At 44.1% G+C, this 17829-nt stretch overlaps 1 protein-coding gene across 3 annotated transcripts in view; it reads right to left on the bottom strand.

The window, feature by feature from the left end:
* Positions 1–17829, bottom strand: part of ARHGAP17 (Rho GTPase activating protein 17) — a 76747-nt gene that overhangs the window by 1829 nt on the left and 57089 nt on the right. Inside the window, exons 15-20 of one of the 3 annotated variants that reach the window (XM_069486793.1) lie at positions 16511–16602; positions 14773–14929; positions 12678–12908; positions 10460–10641; positions 7297–7917; positions 4339–4387 (exon numbers count right to left, since the gene is read on the bottom strand). In XM_069486793.1, coding sequence (XP_069342894.1) covers positions 4380–4387; positions 7297–7917; positions 10460–10641; positions 12678–12908; positions 14773–14929; positions 16511–16602 — 1291 coding nt within the window. In that variant the 3' untranslated portion in view covers positions 4339–4379. The remainder of the gene's footprint in view (positions 1–4338; positions 4388–7296; positions 7918–10459; positions 10642–12677; positions 12909–14772; positions 14930–16510; positions 16603–17829) is intronic. The other 2 variants (XM_069486791.1, XM_069486794.1) reach the window with 2 other exon arrangements.

The raw sequence follows: 17829 nt of genomic DNA, 5'->3' as shown, positions 1-17829 counted from the left end.
TAGCTTCTCCAGTAGATGTGGGTTCTAGCAAATTATGAGACCTTGTTAGATATTTTAGGGCTGGTGTAAGAGAGAAGAGAGATGATTAGGTTTGTTAGGTTAGAGCTAGTCATGGTAGGGAGCAGGGAGAGGGGAGGGGGGTTTCCTGGGGAGGTGGTTATGCTTAATTAAGGCCTGCTTTTCTACAGCTGTTGTGCCAAGTGACACCATGTCTGTCCTTGCTGGGAGCTAGTTTTGGCAGTACTTCCGTGTTACCTGCCCCCCTCTACGTAGGCACAGCTGGCAAATGCTGGTGCACATCTGGGAGGTTCACTGCTTTGAGACTGACTCCTGGCCGGGTGCGGTGGCTCATGCCTGTAATCCTAGCACTCTGGGAGGCCGAGGCAGGAGGATTGCTCGAGGCTAGGAGTTCGAGACCAGCTCTGAGCAAGAGCGAGACCCCGTCTCTACTAAGAATAGAAAGAAATCATCTGGACAGCTAAAATTATATATACAGAAAAAAATTAGCTGGGCATGGTGGCGCATGCCTGTAGTCCCAGCTACTTGGGAGGCTGAGGCAGAAGGATTGCTTAAGCCCAGGAGTTTGAAGTTGCTGTGAGCTTGACGCTGTGGCACTCTAGCCTGGGCAACAGATCGAGACTCTGTCTCAAAAATAAAATAAAATAAAATAAAATGAAAGAGACTGGCTCCTGCCCCTACAGTTTTGAGCTCTGAGATCTATTTGCCCCCTGGGGCACCCCTCTTCTCACACTGACTCCTGGGTTGGCAGATGCATCCCTCAAGGTTTCCTATGCACCACGACTCAGACAAATTTCTAGATTTATGGAGGTGCCTAAGGTGTCAAAGAGTTCAGGTGCTAAATGTTATTTCCCACAATTCAGGCCTCAAGATAACTCTAAAACCACCTGAATTATATACCACCCAATGGTGCGGGGCCAAAGGTGGCCTATGTGCACGGTATAGAGGACATCTTAAATTTGTCCTCAGCAGAATGGAAGTAAACCAGGGCAGAGGCCATGTCTGTCTTGTTCACAGTCCCCAGTGCCTGAAGCAGTGACTGGCAAATAGCGGATGCTCAGTAAGTTTTGTGGCTGGACACGTGGATGGTTGGATGGACGGACAAATGAAGAGTCATCTAATGCAACCATCTTTCCAATCCTCCCTTCTTACATCCTCAGGCAAAGAAGTAGCCGTGTCTCAAAAGCAACAAGAAAAAAATTGCAAATTCAATCCCTTTCCCATAATCCTAACCCAACAAAACAGATGGTGCGACCAGCAGGGTCTCTTCTCAGCCCAAAGAGTTTACAAGAAATTATGGAACAGACGTGACTTGGTGGGGAATGAGGCAAAGGTGTTGTACATAGTAAGGAGATTTCTATTTATTAATATCTGTATTTACATGCAAGCTAACACCTACTGGCCACCAACCCTTTCCATAGGACAAACTTGCTCTTTCTCTTCTACTAATACATCACGTACAAATTATTTCTAGACTTGTACTTTTCTGAATTTCTCCAACTATTTATAGTGAACACACTAATTATATACCCACGAAAAAAATTCTTCGTGGGGCATAAGGGAAATTCCTTTACTTGCCTCCTACCTGCCCCATCTGGTTTCCCCAGCCTCTCTCTCATCCTCACATGAATCATTGTCTGAAAGAAAACAATGAATCTGTTTACACACAAAAGGTAGTAAGAATCACGGCAATGTGTACAGAGCCAATTTTCAGATCAAGACTAATCTTGATCACAGTAGCTAACCTTAATGAGCACTTACTATATACCAGAAACTACGCTAAGTGTTCCACGCACATTATCGCATCATCTCATTGAACCACCAGCTAATAATCCTAAGGCAGCATCAGCTCCCCTGTAGAGGTAGGAAAGACAAGAAAGGGAGGCTCTGCTCCTCGCCCCAGGGGACACAGCCAGATTGGTGGGACTCTGGTTCTTAACCCTATAATATTTTCCCTCTTCCTTAAAGGAGTTGGCATATCCTTGGGAGAAGGTCCTGAAAGAGAGACCTTAATCTGAGGAGATAGTGGTTTGAGTTTTAAACACTGATTCATTGTTGCAAAAAGGAGAAAAAGTTTATTTTAGAAAGATACCTGTAAGAACCTGTTGTTAAAAAAAACACTTCTAACCCTCTTTGGCTATGAATTTATGTATTATCTGCATTCCAACAAGGGATGGTCTTTGAGATATTGCTTGGAGCAAAGTTCTTATGACTGATATGATATTTAACAAAACAAAACAAATCACCAGAAGGGAGACCGCCAGTAACCAGCCTCAGCCCAAGGGCAGAATGTGATGTGGTCCACTGTGGATCTGAGACTCTGACAAATGTAACCCAGGTTCATTCCTGAATTGAAGATCTCTATCCGGGAAGCAGAAGTGGACAGCCAAGGAATTTTATAATTTAGAGTATGGTTCTAGAAGCTTTATTTGTTAACTTCAACAATTTTGAATATGTGCTTTAGGTTGTAAACCTACTGTTCAAAAAATCCTAGGTTATTCTGATAGCCAATTGACAAGTAGTGAATCCATCTGCACCCTTGAAATTAAGTGCTTCAGGCATAACTTGGGGTGAATAAACTCCCCCTCCCCACTACTCATCCCTCTTCTCGAACCTGGGGTCTGAGGGAAGGGCTGCTTTCCATTCTGCATGGGTTTTCTAGGGCTACGAGAGACTTGCTAGCACATGAGAGACTTTGAGGCAACTTTCTTTTATTGTAGCCAAAGCAGAGATTCTGTTCAAGTCTTGATGAATGTCTATCTTGACATGACTCTGCTATCTATTTAATAAAAATAAACTGCAAGTAGAAGTAGAAGCCACTTAAATGTCCAACTGTAAGTAATAACACATATGCCTGATGAAATATTATACAGTCATTGAGAAAGACGGTTATAAAAACTACATTATCACATGGGAAAGAGTATATGATGTCAAGTAAAATAAAAATGCAGGATCAAAGTCTGTATCTGCCAAGTAACTATAATCATGCACATGCACCTCCCCACCTTTTAGAAAAACAAAACCAGAAGAAAAAAATAGCAGAATATAAAATGGCAGACTTCAATTGTAGAACTATGATTTCTTATTATTTCTATTTCTCAAATTTTCTTTAATATCCATGCTTTGTCTGGGCGCAGTGGTTCACACCTATAAATCCCAGCACCCTGGTAGGCCGAGGCAGAAGGATCGCTTGAGGCCAGGAGTTTGAGACCATCCTAGGCAACACAGCAAGACCCTATAGCAAAACTTTGTCTCTATGAAAAATAAAAAAAAAATAGCTGGGTGTGGTGGTATGCACCTAGCTACTCAGGAGGCTGAGCCAGAAGGATCGTTTGAGCCCAGGAGCTGGAGGTTACAGTGAGCTGTGATTGCACCACTGCACTCCAACCTGGGGCGACAGAGCGAGACCCTGTCTAAAAAAAAAAAAAAAAAAAAAAATCCACACTTATTTTTAAAAACGCATTACTTTCATGCTACAAAGAGAGCTTGGTTTAAAAAAGAGGACACTATGAGAGACAGCAAAGTGTCCAGTTTTATGGCTACTATGTGAGTGACTTGGTCTATCTGTTGTATGGTCGATGAATGACTCAGAGGTATTCTCAGGCTCACTAAATTATATGAAAATATTTCTTTTCTTCTCCTCCAGACCGTTGTCTTTTTAACTCATGAGAGAACTGATACTAGGAAAACCAAGTGGTGCATCAGAATCAAAATACGGATGCCTGGGCCCCACTGCCGACCTCCTGTGTCTGGGTCCTGGAAGGCTGGGCCTGGGCAGGTGAGTTTTTAAAATGTTGATATATGAATCTACTATGCAATTTTGATTAAAAATATTTTCTTCTAGATAAAAATGATAATAATTACCATTCACTTAGACCTACTGTATAGTAAGACCTGTAATTAGGGCTTTCCTATTTAATCTCTTCAACAATTGTGACAGGTGTCACCATTTTATAGATCAACCAGGCTGTGCCTTGCCTACACTACACAGAGAGCTGAAATTCTAACTCAGGCATCTCCAATTCTACAGCGTGTGCTCTTCCTACTATACCTCAAGCCCGCCCGATGTAGAAAAGAATGGAAATTAAAGAAGTAACAAGGCCAGCCCTGTGACCACCTGTTACACGTCTGTGCACACATTTAGTATTCAGAATAATTGGCGGCAAGCATGAACAAAGCCAGTCCTCCTTTAGTGCATGCACTATTAGTAGGGATGCAAGCAAGCAGGGTTAGGGTGACCAGTTAGTGACAGGCATTAGTGCACAAATATGATCGTAAAGTAGCAAAAATGCTTTGGCCAATCAGGTGCCTTTTCCTTACCATTACATATTCCAATTTCAGTTCTTACTGAATATGGCGGGTCATACATCTAAATTATTTAATAAAATGTTTAAATTAGAATACTCTTTGCTAAAAGCTATTACTTTAAAAACAGCAAGATGCAAGCTCTTCTACTTGGGAATTACAACCCTACCGCTCTCTACAGTCACAATGAACAGGAGACTCACAATGGTGCTAGAATCCCTTCATCCTCCGGCGCTGGTGCTCTGCTGCCAGAGGTTGGCCGCCAAACCTGCTTGGCACCAATAATCTCTCCCAAGAGTTTATCTTAATCCCAGTAGCCTTAATCCAACTCTTTAAGACTAAATGCTCTAAATGAATAACTTGTTTTCAGGAATTTGTCCCTCTGAAGTTTTCCAAGTGAAAACATTATGTCATAATAAACGACTGTTCTGTCCAATGAAGTTACACTGCTTTCCATCTGGAAAACCCAGTGGCTATAGCCAAAAATGGTTAATAGTAGATTCATCAATTCCAAATGTTGGCCTTCTGTGTACTTCCAAGAATAATCTAGGGGATTTTGAGATATTAAAGGTTAATTCTGTAATACAAAGATAATTGTGGTGACCTGGAATTTCTTGAGTTAGGAGAATTCACAGTATGGACTGGTCTTTAAATACTTAGCTAACATCTTAAAGAAAAGTATTTTTTAATGTAAAATTTCACTTATCTAATAATTATAAAGTACAGTGCATTACAGTGTTGCAGCAGATAAAAAAAGAACCTTCTGGAATAAATGCACCCCATGTAACAGTGGTATTAAAGAACAGGCATAATTCTGGTTTATAGTTTTTCATCTAAATAAAAGGAAAGATCTGGGAATAAAAATTTGCTGTGTAACAAGTACAAAGGTGTTAAAAGGCTCAGCCTTCATTAGCATTTACTCTGTAAACGACTCCCACACCCAACCGGGCGCCCCCAGACTTCTGGGTTCGTCACTGAGGAGTCAGGAAGGTGGAACCACGCCTGGGCCTTCCTCCTGGTTTTAAAGGTTGCACTCTTGGTTTTCCCCTTCTGGTTCCCACAGTAAGTCTTACTCATACCAAAGCTGCGCACACTCTGGCTAAGGAGCCCACAAAAGGCTTAAGGCTCGAATCAGCTGATGAAGTTAACTGTACACTAATGAGAGCCTTATGGCACCCACATGTGAACCCAAAGGCAGACTGAGGTGAGCTCACAGCGCCTTTTAAAAAGTTCATAGGGTTTAAGAAAGCAAATGTAAGCATGCTAGAATACAAAGGAATTTAAAAGAATTCAGTGTAGGATCTTTGGGGGAAGATTTTTGAGGGGGGGTCCTGAGAATTTTAAATATCAAATTAAGAAGCTCCATGCAGTTAACTTGCCCTTAAGATACAAAAATTAAAAATGAAAGCTCAAGACACAAAGGACACGACGTTCAGTGCCGACTGCACCCGAGCCCTCATTTGTTGGATGCTGATGAGCCAATCAATGACAGGTCAATCACGCTGGGAAGCGCAGAACGCAGGGGAGAGGCTTACCAAAAAGAAAGAAGATATTCTTAGTATCCTATCTGAGTGGCTTGAAATGAGGCTCTCAGTCTACTGACATCTACCTCTTGAGTTCAGAGCATTTCAGCTCAAAGTGCTTCTGATGAAAACGAAAGGAATGTCTACACGCTACAGAAGGGCCGGCCCATTGACTGCCACGGCCCGGGGTCAGATGGCCGCTCCCAAACACAAAGGCAAAAATAAGCACATATGCGGAACACGGCTAAGCAGGCGTTGGAGCTGCAGCACGGGCTGCGTGGGGGCTACAGACCTTAGTCCCGGAAACCTTCCCCACCTGTGAGGGCAGTAGGAAGGGCATCTATTGGGAAACAAACAGACAGACAGACCAATGTGGCTTTGTTGGTTTCAAAATTAAAAGCTCTGGTGTCACCAGAAAAAAAGTCATTAACCATTTATAACCCTCGCAAGTTATACATTATATTCCTGAACAAAAGTTATCAAAAGATATTTTTCAGAGTTAGTTAACCCTCATCATTTGGGATGTACCAGTGTTGGGTACATGAGCTGAGAAGTCACTCAATACGGCTGGAGAGCCCAGAGGTGTATTTCAGCTTCTTTTCTAAAAAGCCTCCACTTAGAAAAATTTAAAATTAGGCTGCTGTTAGAAATGATTTGAGGCTCCTAATTATTGTTTTTAAAAAGTACACTAGGAAAAAAAAAAACCTATCCATCCTTAAATAGTAAATTAGAGCTCTTGGGATGCAAATTTTTTAAAAATCATAATTAAATAAAACGGTCATGTTCTGGACCGCCTATAAAAAAAAAAATCCCATTAGGTAGTCCACTGAAATCTATATAATTACCGCCTCTCCAAAACAGGTTACCACTGGGATTACAGGAAAATCTTGACTTTCCTCCCAAGCCATTGTGGACTAGCACTCTGATACGGTCATGTCCTGAGATCTCCATGCCCAGAGCATCCAATTTGGCATACATTGTGTTTTTTAAAGTTATACCTAAAATTCTTGACTTACTACTCTTAGAAGGAAAATAAGCATTTTAATGAGGCATTCCCTAAGAAATGAATTTTATGCTCATGTTGCAAAATACTTTCCATCTGGATTAAAAGTCATTATACTTAGAAAAATGTAAGTGCAGATAGGTCTTAGACACATACTGCAGCTATAAATCAGGGGTCAGCAAACCGAAAGGGCCAGGTAGCAAATATTTTCAGCTTTGCGGGCCATGTGATCTCTGTCGAGACTTCTCAACTCTGCTCTTTTAGCACCAAAGCAGCCATGGGTGGCATGTAAACAAGTGGGCGTGGCTGTGTTCTGATAATACTTTAGTTTAGGGCCTGCAGGTGTAGTCTGCTGACCCCTGCTACAAATCAGAGCCTAAATGAAGGGGAGTAGTACAAAAGCAATGTAGAGCAGGTGCGGAGGTACGGGCCTGATTTCCTACTTACCCGTTACTATTTTGGAAGCTGTCGGTGCGGTGTTGGTCAGGTTGCCATCCGCAGCTGGGTGGGCACCAGGAGGATGGGGGGGTGGGGGCATGCTGGGTCGGTTCCTCGGCTTTGGTACTGGTCTCGGTCTTGGTAAGGTTCCAGCATGCGGCTGCGCCGTCTCAGGGTTACTCACCGCCTGGGTTTGAGAGGCTGGCAGGCCCGGGTTCTGTTTTCCTAGGGGTGGAGTACTGGGGGGCGTTGGAGTCTGGGGAGGGGTGTGAGATGGCTGCTCAAGTCCGTGCTCGCCGGGCAAGGCCATGGGGGTGGGCAGACCTTGGCTACTGGGTTTGGTGTGCATCAGCGGCGTGGCCTGGGTCGGGGGCTGCGGCGGCGGGTGACTGGGAGCTTGGATGGGAGACAGGCTGCTGGAGTACCTCCGGGGCGCAGAGAGCTGGGAGGGGGCTGAGGGCTGGCCTGGAGTCTGGCCTGGGTGCTGGGTGGGAGGAGAGGGGCTTCGGGTGCATGGCTTTGGTGACAGACTAGGTGGCTGCTGAGATGTTCCTGAAGAACTCTGGCCCCCAGGATGGCCAGGAGGTGGGTTTCCTGGTTTCGGGGGTGCCGGAGCAGGTTTTTTAACAGCTGCACAAAGAGAGAGACACATTTCAGAAAGAACAAGGCATCAGCGCCACCTTGGCCGGGAGCCCAAAGTAAACCTCACCAGGAATAAGCCACACCGACAGCACGTACCCCTGATGGCATGTGGTCAGGACGCACCTCACTCTGTTTCTTCCTCCCTCAAAACTATAGCCCCTGGCCAACCATCAGAAGGACATCTGACAAATGCAAATTGAGACTTTCTTCGAGAAGCCTGACCAGTACTCCCCAACACTGTCAGGGCCATGAACATACAAGGCCAGACTGAGAAACTGTCACAGACCAGAGGAGCCTAAGGAGATATGACTACATGCAATGTGGCCTCCTGGATGGGACCCTGGAACAGAAAATGGACATCAGTGGAAAACCTAGGGACATCTGAACAAAATACGGACATCAGTTAACAGTAACGTACCAGCGCTGGATTCTCAGTTGTGATAAATGCACCACGGTGATGCAAGACGTTAACAATAGGGTGAAACTGGGTGAAGGGTATATGGGAACTCTAGTATTACCTTTGCAACGTTCCTGTCAGCCAAAAATTATTCCAAAACAAGTTTATTTTAAAAAATTAAGTACATTATACACATAGAGGCCTTTAACGGCCTATTATTTTAAATTTCAATAAGAAGAAAACTCAGGCTTTTCTTTTTTTTTTTTGAGACAGAGTATCACTCTGTTGCCTGGGCTAGAGTGCTGTGGCGTCAGCCTAGCTCACACCAACCTCGAACTCCTGGGCTCAAGCGATCCTCCTACCTCAGCCTCCCAAGTAGCTGGGACTACAGGCATGCGCCACCATGCCTGGCTAATTTTTTCTATATATATTTTTAGCTGTCCATATAATTTCTTTCTATTTTTAGTAGAGACGGGGTCTCGCTCTTGCTCAGGCTGGTCTTGAACCCCTGAGTTCAAACGATCCGCCCGCCTCGGTCTCCAAGAGTGCTAGGATTACAGGCGTGAGCTACCACGCCTGGCCGAAAACTCAGGCTTTTCAACAGCAAAACTGCTATTTATTCTATTTTCCCTGTCCTGGTTGCAGAGAAGATAAAAAGAATATGGACTCAGAAATATATTTTTCACTATATGCAAAATACACTTGCTATAATAAATTCACCTGTTTCTTGAGCTACCTGAAACATCAAGTCACTTTGTAGTGAGGATCATCAGATTCCAATAAATACAGTTAGGAGTAAATATATAGGGCTCCCTGGTTCATAGGAATTTCACTGGCTCCAACATCTTTATTGAATCATGTGCCTTTTTAGACCAGTTTCACAGTCTTGGCACTATCGACATTTTAGGTCAGTTAATTCTTTGTTGTGGGAGGCTATTCGTGTATTACAGGATCTTTACTCACTAAATGCCACTAGATGCCAACAGTACCCTTCTCCCCATTTGTGACAAACAAAAATGTCTCCAGACATTACCAAATATTCCAGGGTGAGGGTGGGGGCCAAATCACCCCCAGCTTTTCTAGACCTAAGAGGCACTTAAGAGATCCCAGACCCACAAGTATTTACGGAGTGCCCCCTCTGTGACAGGCATGGGACAGGGGCTAGGGATTTGGGGGTGCATGAGACAGGTAAGATCCCAGCTCACTAAGAGCTACTTGGTGACACTGGCAATAAGTGGAAAAAACAAAAAAATTTCAGACTGAGAAAAATGTTCTGCAAGGAAGACAGTGACATGCTGGAGAATGACTTGTGTGTATGGTAGGAATGGGGGATGGTCACCAATTCAGAACAGGTGGTGGTTGGGAGGGGACACTCACAGAGTAAGTGACCTTTGAGCTGAGTCCCGAATGATAAGAAGGAACTGTGTGAAGATATGGGATAGAATGTTCTGGAAGAGAAAATAAGTACAGAGGCCCTAAGGAGGGAATGAGCTTAGTGCATCTGAGGAACAGGGAGCAGAGTGCAATGAGAGAGGGGGCAGTGTAAGAGCTGGGCTCAGAAGCAGGCCCCGGCCAGACCACAGAGGGTCCAGCGTGGGAGGCTGGCATGGAAGCTACTGGAAAATTTCAAGTAAGAGATGACATGATCTGCTTGGGGCTTTGGAGTAATTTCCCTGGCTGTTCGGTGGAGGACTACAGGGGAGACAGGTGGGAGTAACTCAGATTATGTTAATCGCACCCAGAAAGCCCCGACCCCAATTCAGAGGGTACAGTGGCTCCTAGACCCACAAAACCAAGGTAGTACAGACATTCTGGGGGTTCCCAAACAGAGCGATGTGGCTTGGAGCACCAGACTCCTGGAAAACTGGGAGCATTTTTGGAGACGTCACTTTTTGTGTGTTAAGCTTTGAAGCTCCTAAGAAAAAACACATTCTTAAATGTCTGCTTTTCTGTTCTCTATTTTTTCCTTTCTCTTTAATTATTTTTCTCTTTAATGACTGATTTTCCTGCTTGCCATTTTGTAACTGACATGGAAAAGATCTGCCTGAAAGCCTCACAACCTGAATCTTTGCACAAACTCAAAGAGCTCTGCACATCCTTCCCCCAGGACAAGAAGGAAGGGTGGCCACTTACCTCGGCGCAGAGTATGAGGGCTTGGCCCGGCAGCATTATGGGCTGGGCCAGCAGAGAGCTGGTGGGAGCTGGCAGCTGCCTGGGTCTGGGTTTGGCCAGTGGTCATCTGACTGCTGTTTCTCCCCGGTGCAGGCGTAGGTGCAGCTGCAGTTGCAGATACAGAGTCCTTGGGCTTGGGAGGACTAAGAGGAATAAAAGTCAAGTTAGATGTGAGACACTCCTAGTATTAATAGAAAAGCTAAACGTACTACACTATAAACTATAAGATTCCAAGCGGAGTTTTCACTTTGGCAGGCAGGGAAGGAGATGATCTGAAATTTTCAATAGTTCACACTGGGCCTATAAAGCTAATGTTTACTTGGTGTCACATACGACTACTTATTTTATGAGGTTGATTGCATTAGACTGGCCTGTAACCTGCCACTTCAATATCATGATAAGAAATTTCAACTTCTACTGTGCTTGTACTTAAAATGGACATTATTTAATAACATGAAAGGGCTTCTGGATGTTGACATGTACATTGTACAAAACTAAGCAAAAGCTGGGGCAAAACAATACCCTAAATTTTAAAGTACTTGAGTTATTATCAATAATTTGGACTTGAGGAAAGAGAAACTCTGAGAGGCTAGATGATTACTCAAAAGTCCAGAGTTGGTAGTACTGAGATCAGAACTCAGGCTTCCTACTTCCTGGCCCAGAACTTTTTATACCAAATGTTACAGCTATGTTTTATCAAGGTCACCAAAGAGTGAATGCCATTAGTGAAATATACACAAAAATATCTATAAAATTTAATCATATAAAAAGCAAAGAGCAAATTGACAATTGGCATTTCGTTTGTCCTTCTGCAATGAAGACTAATTATTGTCTGAAACAATATAGTTAGCTTTGATTAAACAAACTGAATGTCATGGGGAAATGAAAATGTATGAATTTGCTTATACTTTTTTTTTCAAACAAAAAAACTTAAACCAGAACAAATATGTGCATATGTCAGCGTCACTGACAAACCAACGTGGAGCTTATCATGTATGTATAAAGCCCTGGGAAGTGTGAAGCCTTCATGTTTCTTAACCAAAGAGTGAACTTTCCTAAATCATGTGAGTAAAAAGGAATTCAAGAATGTGCAAAGCAGTCAAAGCTCGGCTGGGATGACTGAACAAAATTCCTATCTCATAAGCAACTTCACACACTGCAAGGCTCTCCCTCACCCATCCCAAAGAAGATGAGAGGAGAGAGTTCTCCCGAGGCAAATTCATCTCACCGTGTGGGGAAAGAGTGTGTGGATAAAGAGGCTGTCCTTGTTTTATGCACATTTACTTTATTTTATATATGATCATTCAGCATGTTGTAGATGGTCAAAGGAGAGAAAATGACAATAAAAATTCTAGCACACACTCCGTAGCAGGGCTCACCTTTTACAGCAGCTGCCAGTTCCAAACCATGAAAGAGACCACCTGAAGTAGTCTCTGGTGGTCCTCTGCCCAGATCAGTGTGCAGAACTGAGTTAATGCCAAGTAAATAAAAATCTCAAGTTGAAGGTTTCTTTTATTCAAAGTTGCTATACGTCTGCAGCCCACTCCAGGTGGCTTATCAAAAGGTTAAACAACCAAGAGTCTTTGAAGAAAATCTACCATCTTATCTTCTACCTTGGACTCATGTGTCAACTCCCCAACGAGATGGAAGCTGAGGTGGGGGGGTGGGGTCATAGTCACCTCGTGTGCCTAGTACAGTGCGTGGCACATACCAGTTACTCAGTACATCTGTTTGATTGAATGACTTAATGAATGAGTGAGTGAGTGAATGAATGAATGCCAGGAATACTAACATTTAACTAACTTGCTACATTCAAATGCTTACTATTAGCACAAAGGATGACAACAAGCAAATGGTACGTGAATGCTGACAGTACACATCAAACAGGTAAGAGAGGTCTGTCATACTGCCAGACATGTATTGGCTTCCAGTTTCCAGCACCACAGCAGTATGGCAAAGAATGCAAACAAACGTTGCTTTCTTTTGAAAACAGAAAAGGAAGCAAGCAATTTGCAATCTTTTTTTCCCCGTCCTTTGCCAACTGGAGGAGTGAAAAGCCAATCTGGCTCACACCACGCTGGGGTGATTCTTTGGGCGTAGATGCCATGCCCAAAGGCTACCACCTGCAAGAAGGCTGGGGCATCCAGCCTCCACTGCCAGCAGAAGTCAGCCTTCTTACCTGCCATCGCTTGGGCTCGGCCCCTGCTCCAGTATGCCCGCAGAGGGGACAGTCCCACCCCCGGAGCTGCTTTCGGCCCTAGAGCTCTGGGGAGGGGGCTCTGGGCCTGCTGGCGCCAAGGTGCTGCCATCTGTGGGCGGGAGTGGCGGCTGGAAAGCAGGGGATATATGCTTTCTATTTAGGGTGCCACCCCGCCGGTGGGCCTGGAAGTCCACAAGCTTCACACCAAAGCTACATAGAAAGAAGAAACAGTCAACACACCATGCGAGCCGACTACTGAGACAGAAGCCCATCAGTCCACATGTGTTAAAACCACACATGGGGACAGCCACCCAAGTTGCCCAGCATGCAGTGAAGCGGCAAGGACCACACTAGTGGTCATCCCTATTACCAACGCGAGCAACTCCACTTGGCTTTAAACCTGAGCAAAGCCAACAAACCTGGTACTGATCAATATCTTTGATCAATCTGGGTGTGAGCAGCTGAAAGCAAACAGGCAGGCCTCGTCTCCAGTGACATCGTGTTAATGTGTTTGTTTCCCTACTACCTAGTACCCATCTCAAAACCGTGTTTGAGAAATGAGGCTGAAGCCAAGTCTAAAAGGCCTATCAGTGGCAGTGTAAGGGAATCACACTACGCTGCCTCTTAATTCGATGAAATGTAGAAACATTCGTAATATGCATATGCAAAGAATACATGTGAAAAATATACAAGACTAGAAAACATAGTTGCTTTTGGGGAGGGGATGGTGGTTGGAGGACAGAGTAGAAGGAAGACTTAGTTTTCATGAAGCCGATTAGTGCATGGACTTGGAAACTTTTTTCGGTTCAAAAAATAAAATGATACATGGCTCCCTGATCTCCTGTACGCTGCTGCAGTGGCAGGGAAAACCCATCAGGCGGATGACTGAGAACCGTCTGCCATGTGCTAACTAGACTCACAGCGCTGCACTTCATTTATTTATTTATTTATTTTTTTGAGACAGAGTCTCACTCTGTTGCCCAGGCTAGAGTGCCGTGGCATCAGCCTAGCTCACAGCAACCTCAAACTCCTGGGCTCAAGCGATCCTCCTGCCTCAGCCTCTCCAGTAGCTGGGACTACAGGCATGTGCCACCATGCCCGGCTAATTTTTTCTATATATATTTTTAGCTGTCCATATAATTTCTTTCTATTTTTAGTAGAGACAGGGGTCTCGCTCTTGCTCAGGCTGGTCTCAAACTCCTGAGCTCAAACGATCCACCTGTCTCAGCCTCCCAGACTGCTAAGATTACAGGCGTGAGCCACTGCGCCCGGCAGCACTGCACTTTAAAACTTAAAATATATAAAAGCTAATTTTGTCATGGATAGAATTTGTCATCAGGAAACGCTACCAAATGTGAGAATGAGCGTTCAGATGCGTAAAACTTCTGCACAGAATAAATATGGATTTCAGAGTGAAAAAATAAGAAAGTAAAGCATTTTCTTTGCTATGGGTAAAAAAACCCAAAACAAATAAACAAAAAACACACCTCACTATAAGACTGGGCGGCCAAAATAAGAGCTTGTCATTTAGTTTGAATGTAAAACTATTTCTAGAAAGATTACATATACTCAAGAAAAGCATGTTACTTCGAACAGGCCGCTTAACTCTGAGCAGTGCAGGTGAATACAGTGGCATTTCATCATACATGTTGGATAGGTTGGCATCTGAAGGCAAAAGTCACAAATAGTCTTAATGACCCTTAATTACCACTATTTATCTTTTTTCCCCTTTCCCTCTTTCCCCCCTAATCAAGTACATTTGGGTGAATTTGCATTACAACATGTGTATGATGCCATTCCATTGTAGGGCTGACCACACAGACCACCGAGTTAAGATTGACTACATACGGTACGAATGTTAGGTGAGAAGCTGCACACCTACTTTATGGTTAGATTAATGCTTGCAATGACCTACAGCTGAATTCCTGAAGCTCTCTGGATTCTATCAGTCATGGGTGCATTGAGGGCCACTCTCAAATCCCAAGTCCACTGAGCCAGTACCAGACACTGCGGGTCTAACAAGTCTTCTATGCTGTATTTACTTCGGGTTTGGAAATGCACAGTCTAAACACACCTCTCCTTCTTCACCAAGTCCCCTTCCATCACCGCCATGCTGGCGGGCCGCTTCCTCTCCAGGGTCCCCGAGTCAGAGTCGTTTCCAGTGTGGGATGAGTGATTAGAATTTGGTGTGGTGAGAGGTACAAATGCTTCTGATACGTTAAATTCCACCTCTGCAAGAGGAAAAATAAGTGCATGAGACATAGAATGCAGGGGTCAGGGGAGCTCTAAGACACCCCCCCACTGGAACAGGAACCTCATTCTTCAGTCCAAAGCCCCCATATTTCATAAGTGGAAGTCCCTGGCACTGTCACTGTAAGGATGGTTTATCAAACCAGTGGGAGGTAACATAATAGTATGAGAGACAGGGGAGAAGGTATGATTCAAAATACACGTTACACAACCCTTCTGCTTTCTCTTTAGTGGGGAAAAAAAAACTTCTATAACACAGAAGAGGACAATAAGCATAGATTACTTATTTGAATTATTAAAAAAGTGAGAGATATTTACACTCATGAAACAGAAATAAACGGCAACATCAAGTCCATACTTCCTATGGCAGTTTTTGTAAGAATCATTTCCTTTATGGAAATCTTGGGCAGAATGCTAATAATATTCATCTATCACATCTTGGTTCAGCAGCCTTCACGAGGGAGGTGTGGTTCTTGACGGGAAGACAGTGGTAAAGCACAGAAGAGCCCAGCCTGGCCTCACGGGGCTTATTCTCCAGCGGACGCGCCAGCAGGGCTGCTCTGGGAGAAGCAGGAGGGGGAGGTCCAGATTCCCAATACCTGCCCAACCAGTACCACTACAGGAGGCCACGGGAACCTCTGTGGACCCCAGGACCGCAACAAACCTAGTCTGAAAATCTATCGCCTACGGGATGAAATTCTAATTCTCCAAAGTGGCCAACTCAGACCTTCACTACCTGGCCCCAGTTAACCTTTCCTGCTTTGTCTTCCACCTTTGCACAAATCCAAAATCTAGCTAGAGAAACAAAAAGCCCTCTTCCATGTGGAAAACTCTTGCATGTTCAATGTCACCTCTTCTATAAAACAATCCCTGGCTCCTTTTGCCTAGCGCCAGAGTTTGTCAAATCTCTCTCCATCTACCTATCTTTCCAAGCTGCCGTGTGTTATAATTTTTCTGTTTATGTGGCTGTCTTGTCCGGTGGCCCCAGTTCCTCCAAGGAAGACTGCAGGTCTCACCAGCAAACATATAGCACCTCGTGAGTATTCAATGTACATTGGCTGAACATGTTTTAGTTGAAACTAAGTGAAATACAAAATGATTTGATTATCATTATGTCCAAATATGAATGCAAATGAACAAAGTCTGGAAAGACATATGAAAAAGTGAAAACAATTTTGTAATAATGAAGAGATTACTCGTGTACTTTCCTCTTTAAAGAGATTTTCTTTTTTTTTAAAGAGACGGGGTCATACTTTGTCACCCAGGCTAGAGTGCAGTGGCATGATGCAGCTCAATGCAGCCTCAAACTCCTGGGCTCAAGTGATCCTCCTGCCTCAGCCTTCCAAGTAGCTGGGACTACAGGCATGTGCCACCATGCGTGGCTAATTTTTAAAGAAATTTTTTTAGAGATGGGGTCTTGCTATGTTGCTCAGGCTAGTCTCAAACTCATGGCCTCAAGACATCCTCCCACCTCAGCCTCCTGAGTAGCTGAGATTACAAGAAGACTTTTTATACTATTATTGTATTGCTTTGGCAGTCAATGAAATTGAAATGGTAATTACCTTCAGGAAAGAACCAGTCAGCATGCTGAATGATGGGTTCAATCACCGCAACCACGTGGACAGACGTGGCTGCTGCCATTTCTGCAAGCGTTCTGCAAAGGACATTCACAAAATTAAATATTTCCTCTAGGCAGCCTCTAATTTCTGCTGGTTGTATCAGGGCAATTCAATTATTTTTAAAGGATAAAATATTTAAACATAGATGCAAAAATCAAATTCACAAGGCCCTGACCTACGAGTGTAGCAGTGGTCACCTAGGGAGAAAAATTAAGCTGACTCTGCTGTCACTCCTCAGTCTGCACTGTGGTGACAACCAGTGTCCACGGTACACAGGCCCTATGAGCAGTTAGCCAGTAAACACTGGTGGTGTATCCTTTTTATGTTTTTGTTTTTTTCCCCCAGAGACAGGGTCTTGCTCTGTTGCCTAGGCTGGAGTATAGTCGTGTGATCATAGCTCACAGTAACCTCGAATTCCTGGGCTCAAGTGATCTTGCCTCAGCCTCCCAAGTAGCCGGGACTACAGGAACATGCCACCACACCTGGCTCATTTTTAAAATTTTTTGTAGAGATGGGGGGTCTCACTACGTTGCTCAGGCTGGCCTCAAGCAACTCTTGGCCTAGAGCAATCTCCCCCACCCCTACCTCAGCCAGTGAAGTTGCTAGGATTACAGGTGTGAGCCGCTGTGTCCGGCTTCAATGATGTGTCAAATACTGGTTTTAAACTGGTTTGGAACAAGGGTTGCACTTCTCCGCTGGCACAACAGCATACATTGTAACTACCTTCTAAGACCCCAGATCACTAAAAACCAGCTGTGCTGGTAATGTCGCTAGGAGCATGCATTGCTGCAGTGTGTCTCTTATACCAGAAAACCTGAGCACCCATATTTACACTTAAGGTCGTAATATATATGAACTGGTTTCAAGATGAGTGTGCAGAAGTTAAAAGTGACTGATGCCAGGGCTCAAAAGGAAGAAAATAAGTAAGAACCATTACCCTGCTGCCAAGCTCACATTCCAGTTGGGAGCCAGAACACCACAAAAGCCGGCAAAAGGCCTGTCATGTACTGAGCACCTACTGTGCTTCAGGTTCTTCCCCTCATTTAATTTTTATGACAACCTGTTTTGAGGCCTGTTTTATAAATGAGAACACCGTATTCCCAAGAAGCTTAATCTCAGGTCTGACTGCCTCAAACCTATCTCTTGTTTCCTATTATCACTCTGATCTCACTTCCCACCAGAACATTTTCACCCCATTTTCCAACCAACAGTTCTAGCGTCTTTCCAATTCCAGCTTAAAAATGCAAGCTCTGCCTGCAAAT

The sequence above is a fragment of the Eulemur rufifrons genome, chromosome 14 (assembly GCF_041146395.1).
Source record: "Eulemur rufifrons isolate Redbay chromosome 14, OSU_ERuf_1, whole genome shotgun sequence".
Classification (NCBI taxonomy): Eukaryota; Metazoa; Chordata; class Mammalia; order Primates; family Lemuridae; genus Eulemur; species Eulemur rufifrons.
The sequence above is the reverse complement of the archived record's forward strand: the minus strand, read 5'-3'. Positions and strand labels throughout refer to the sequence as shown.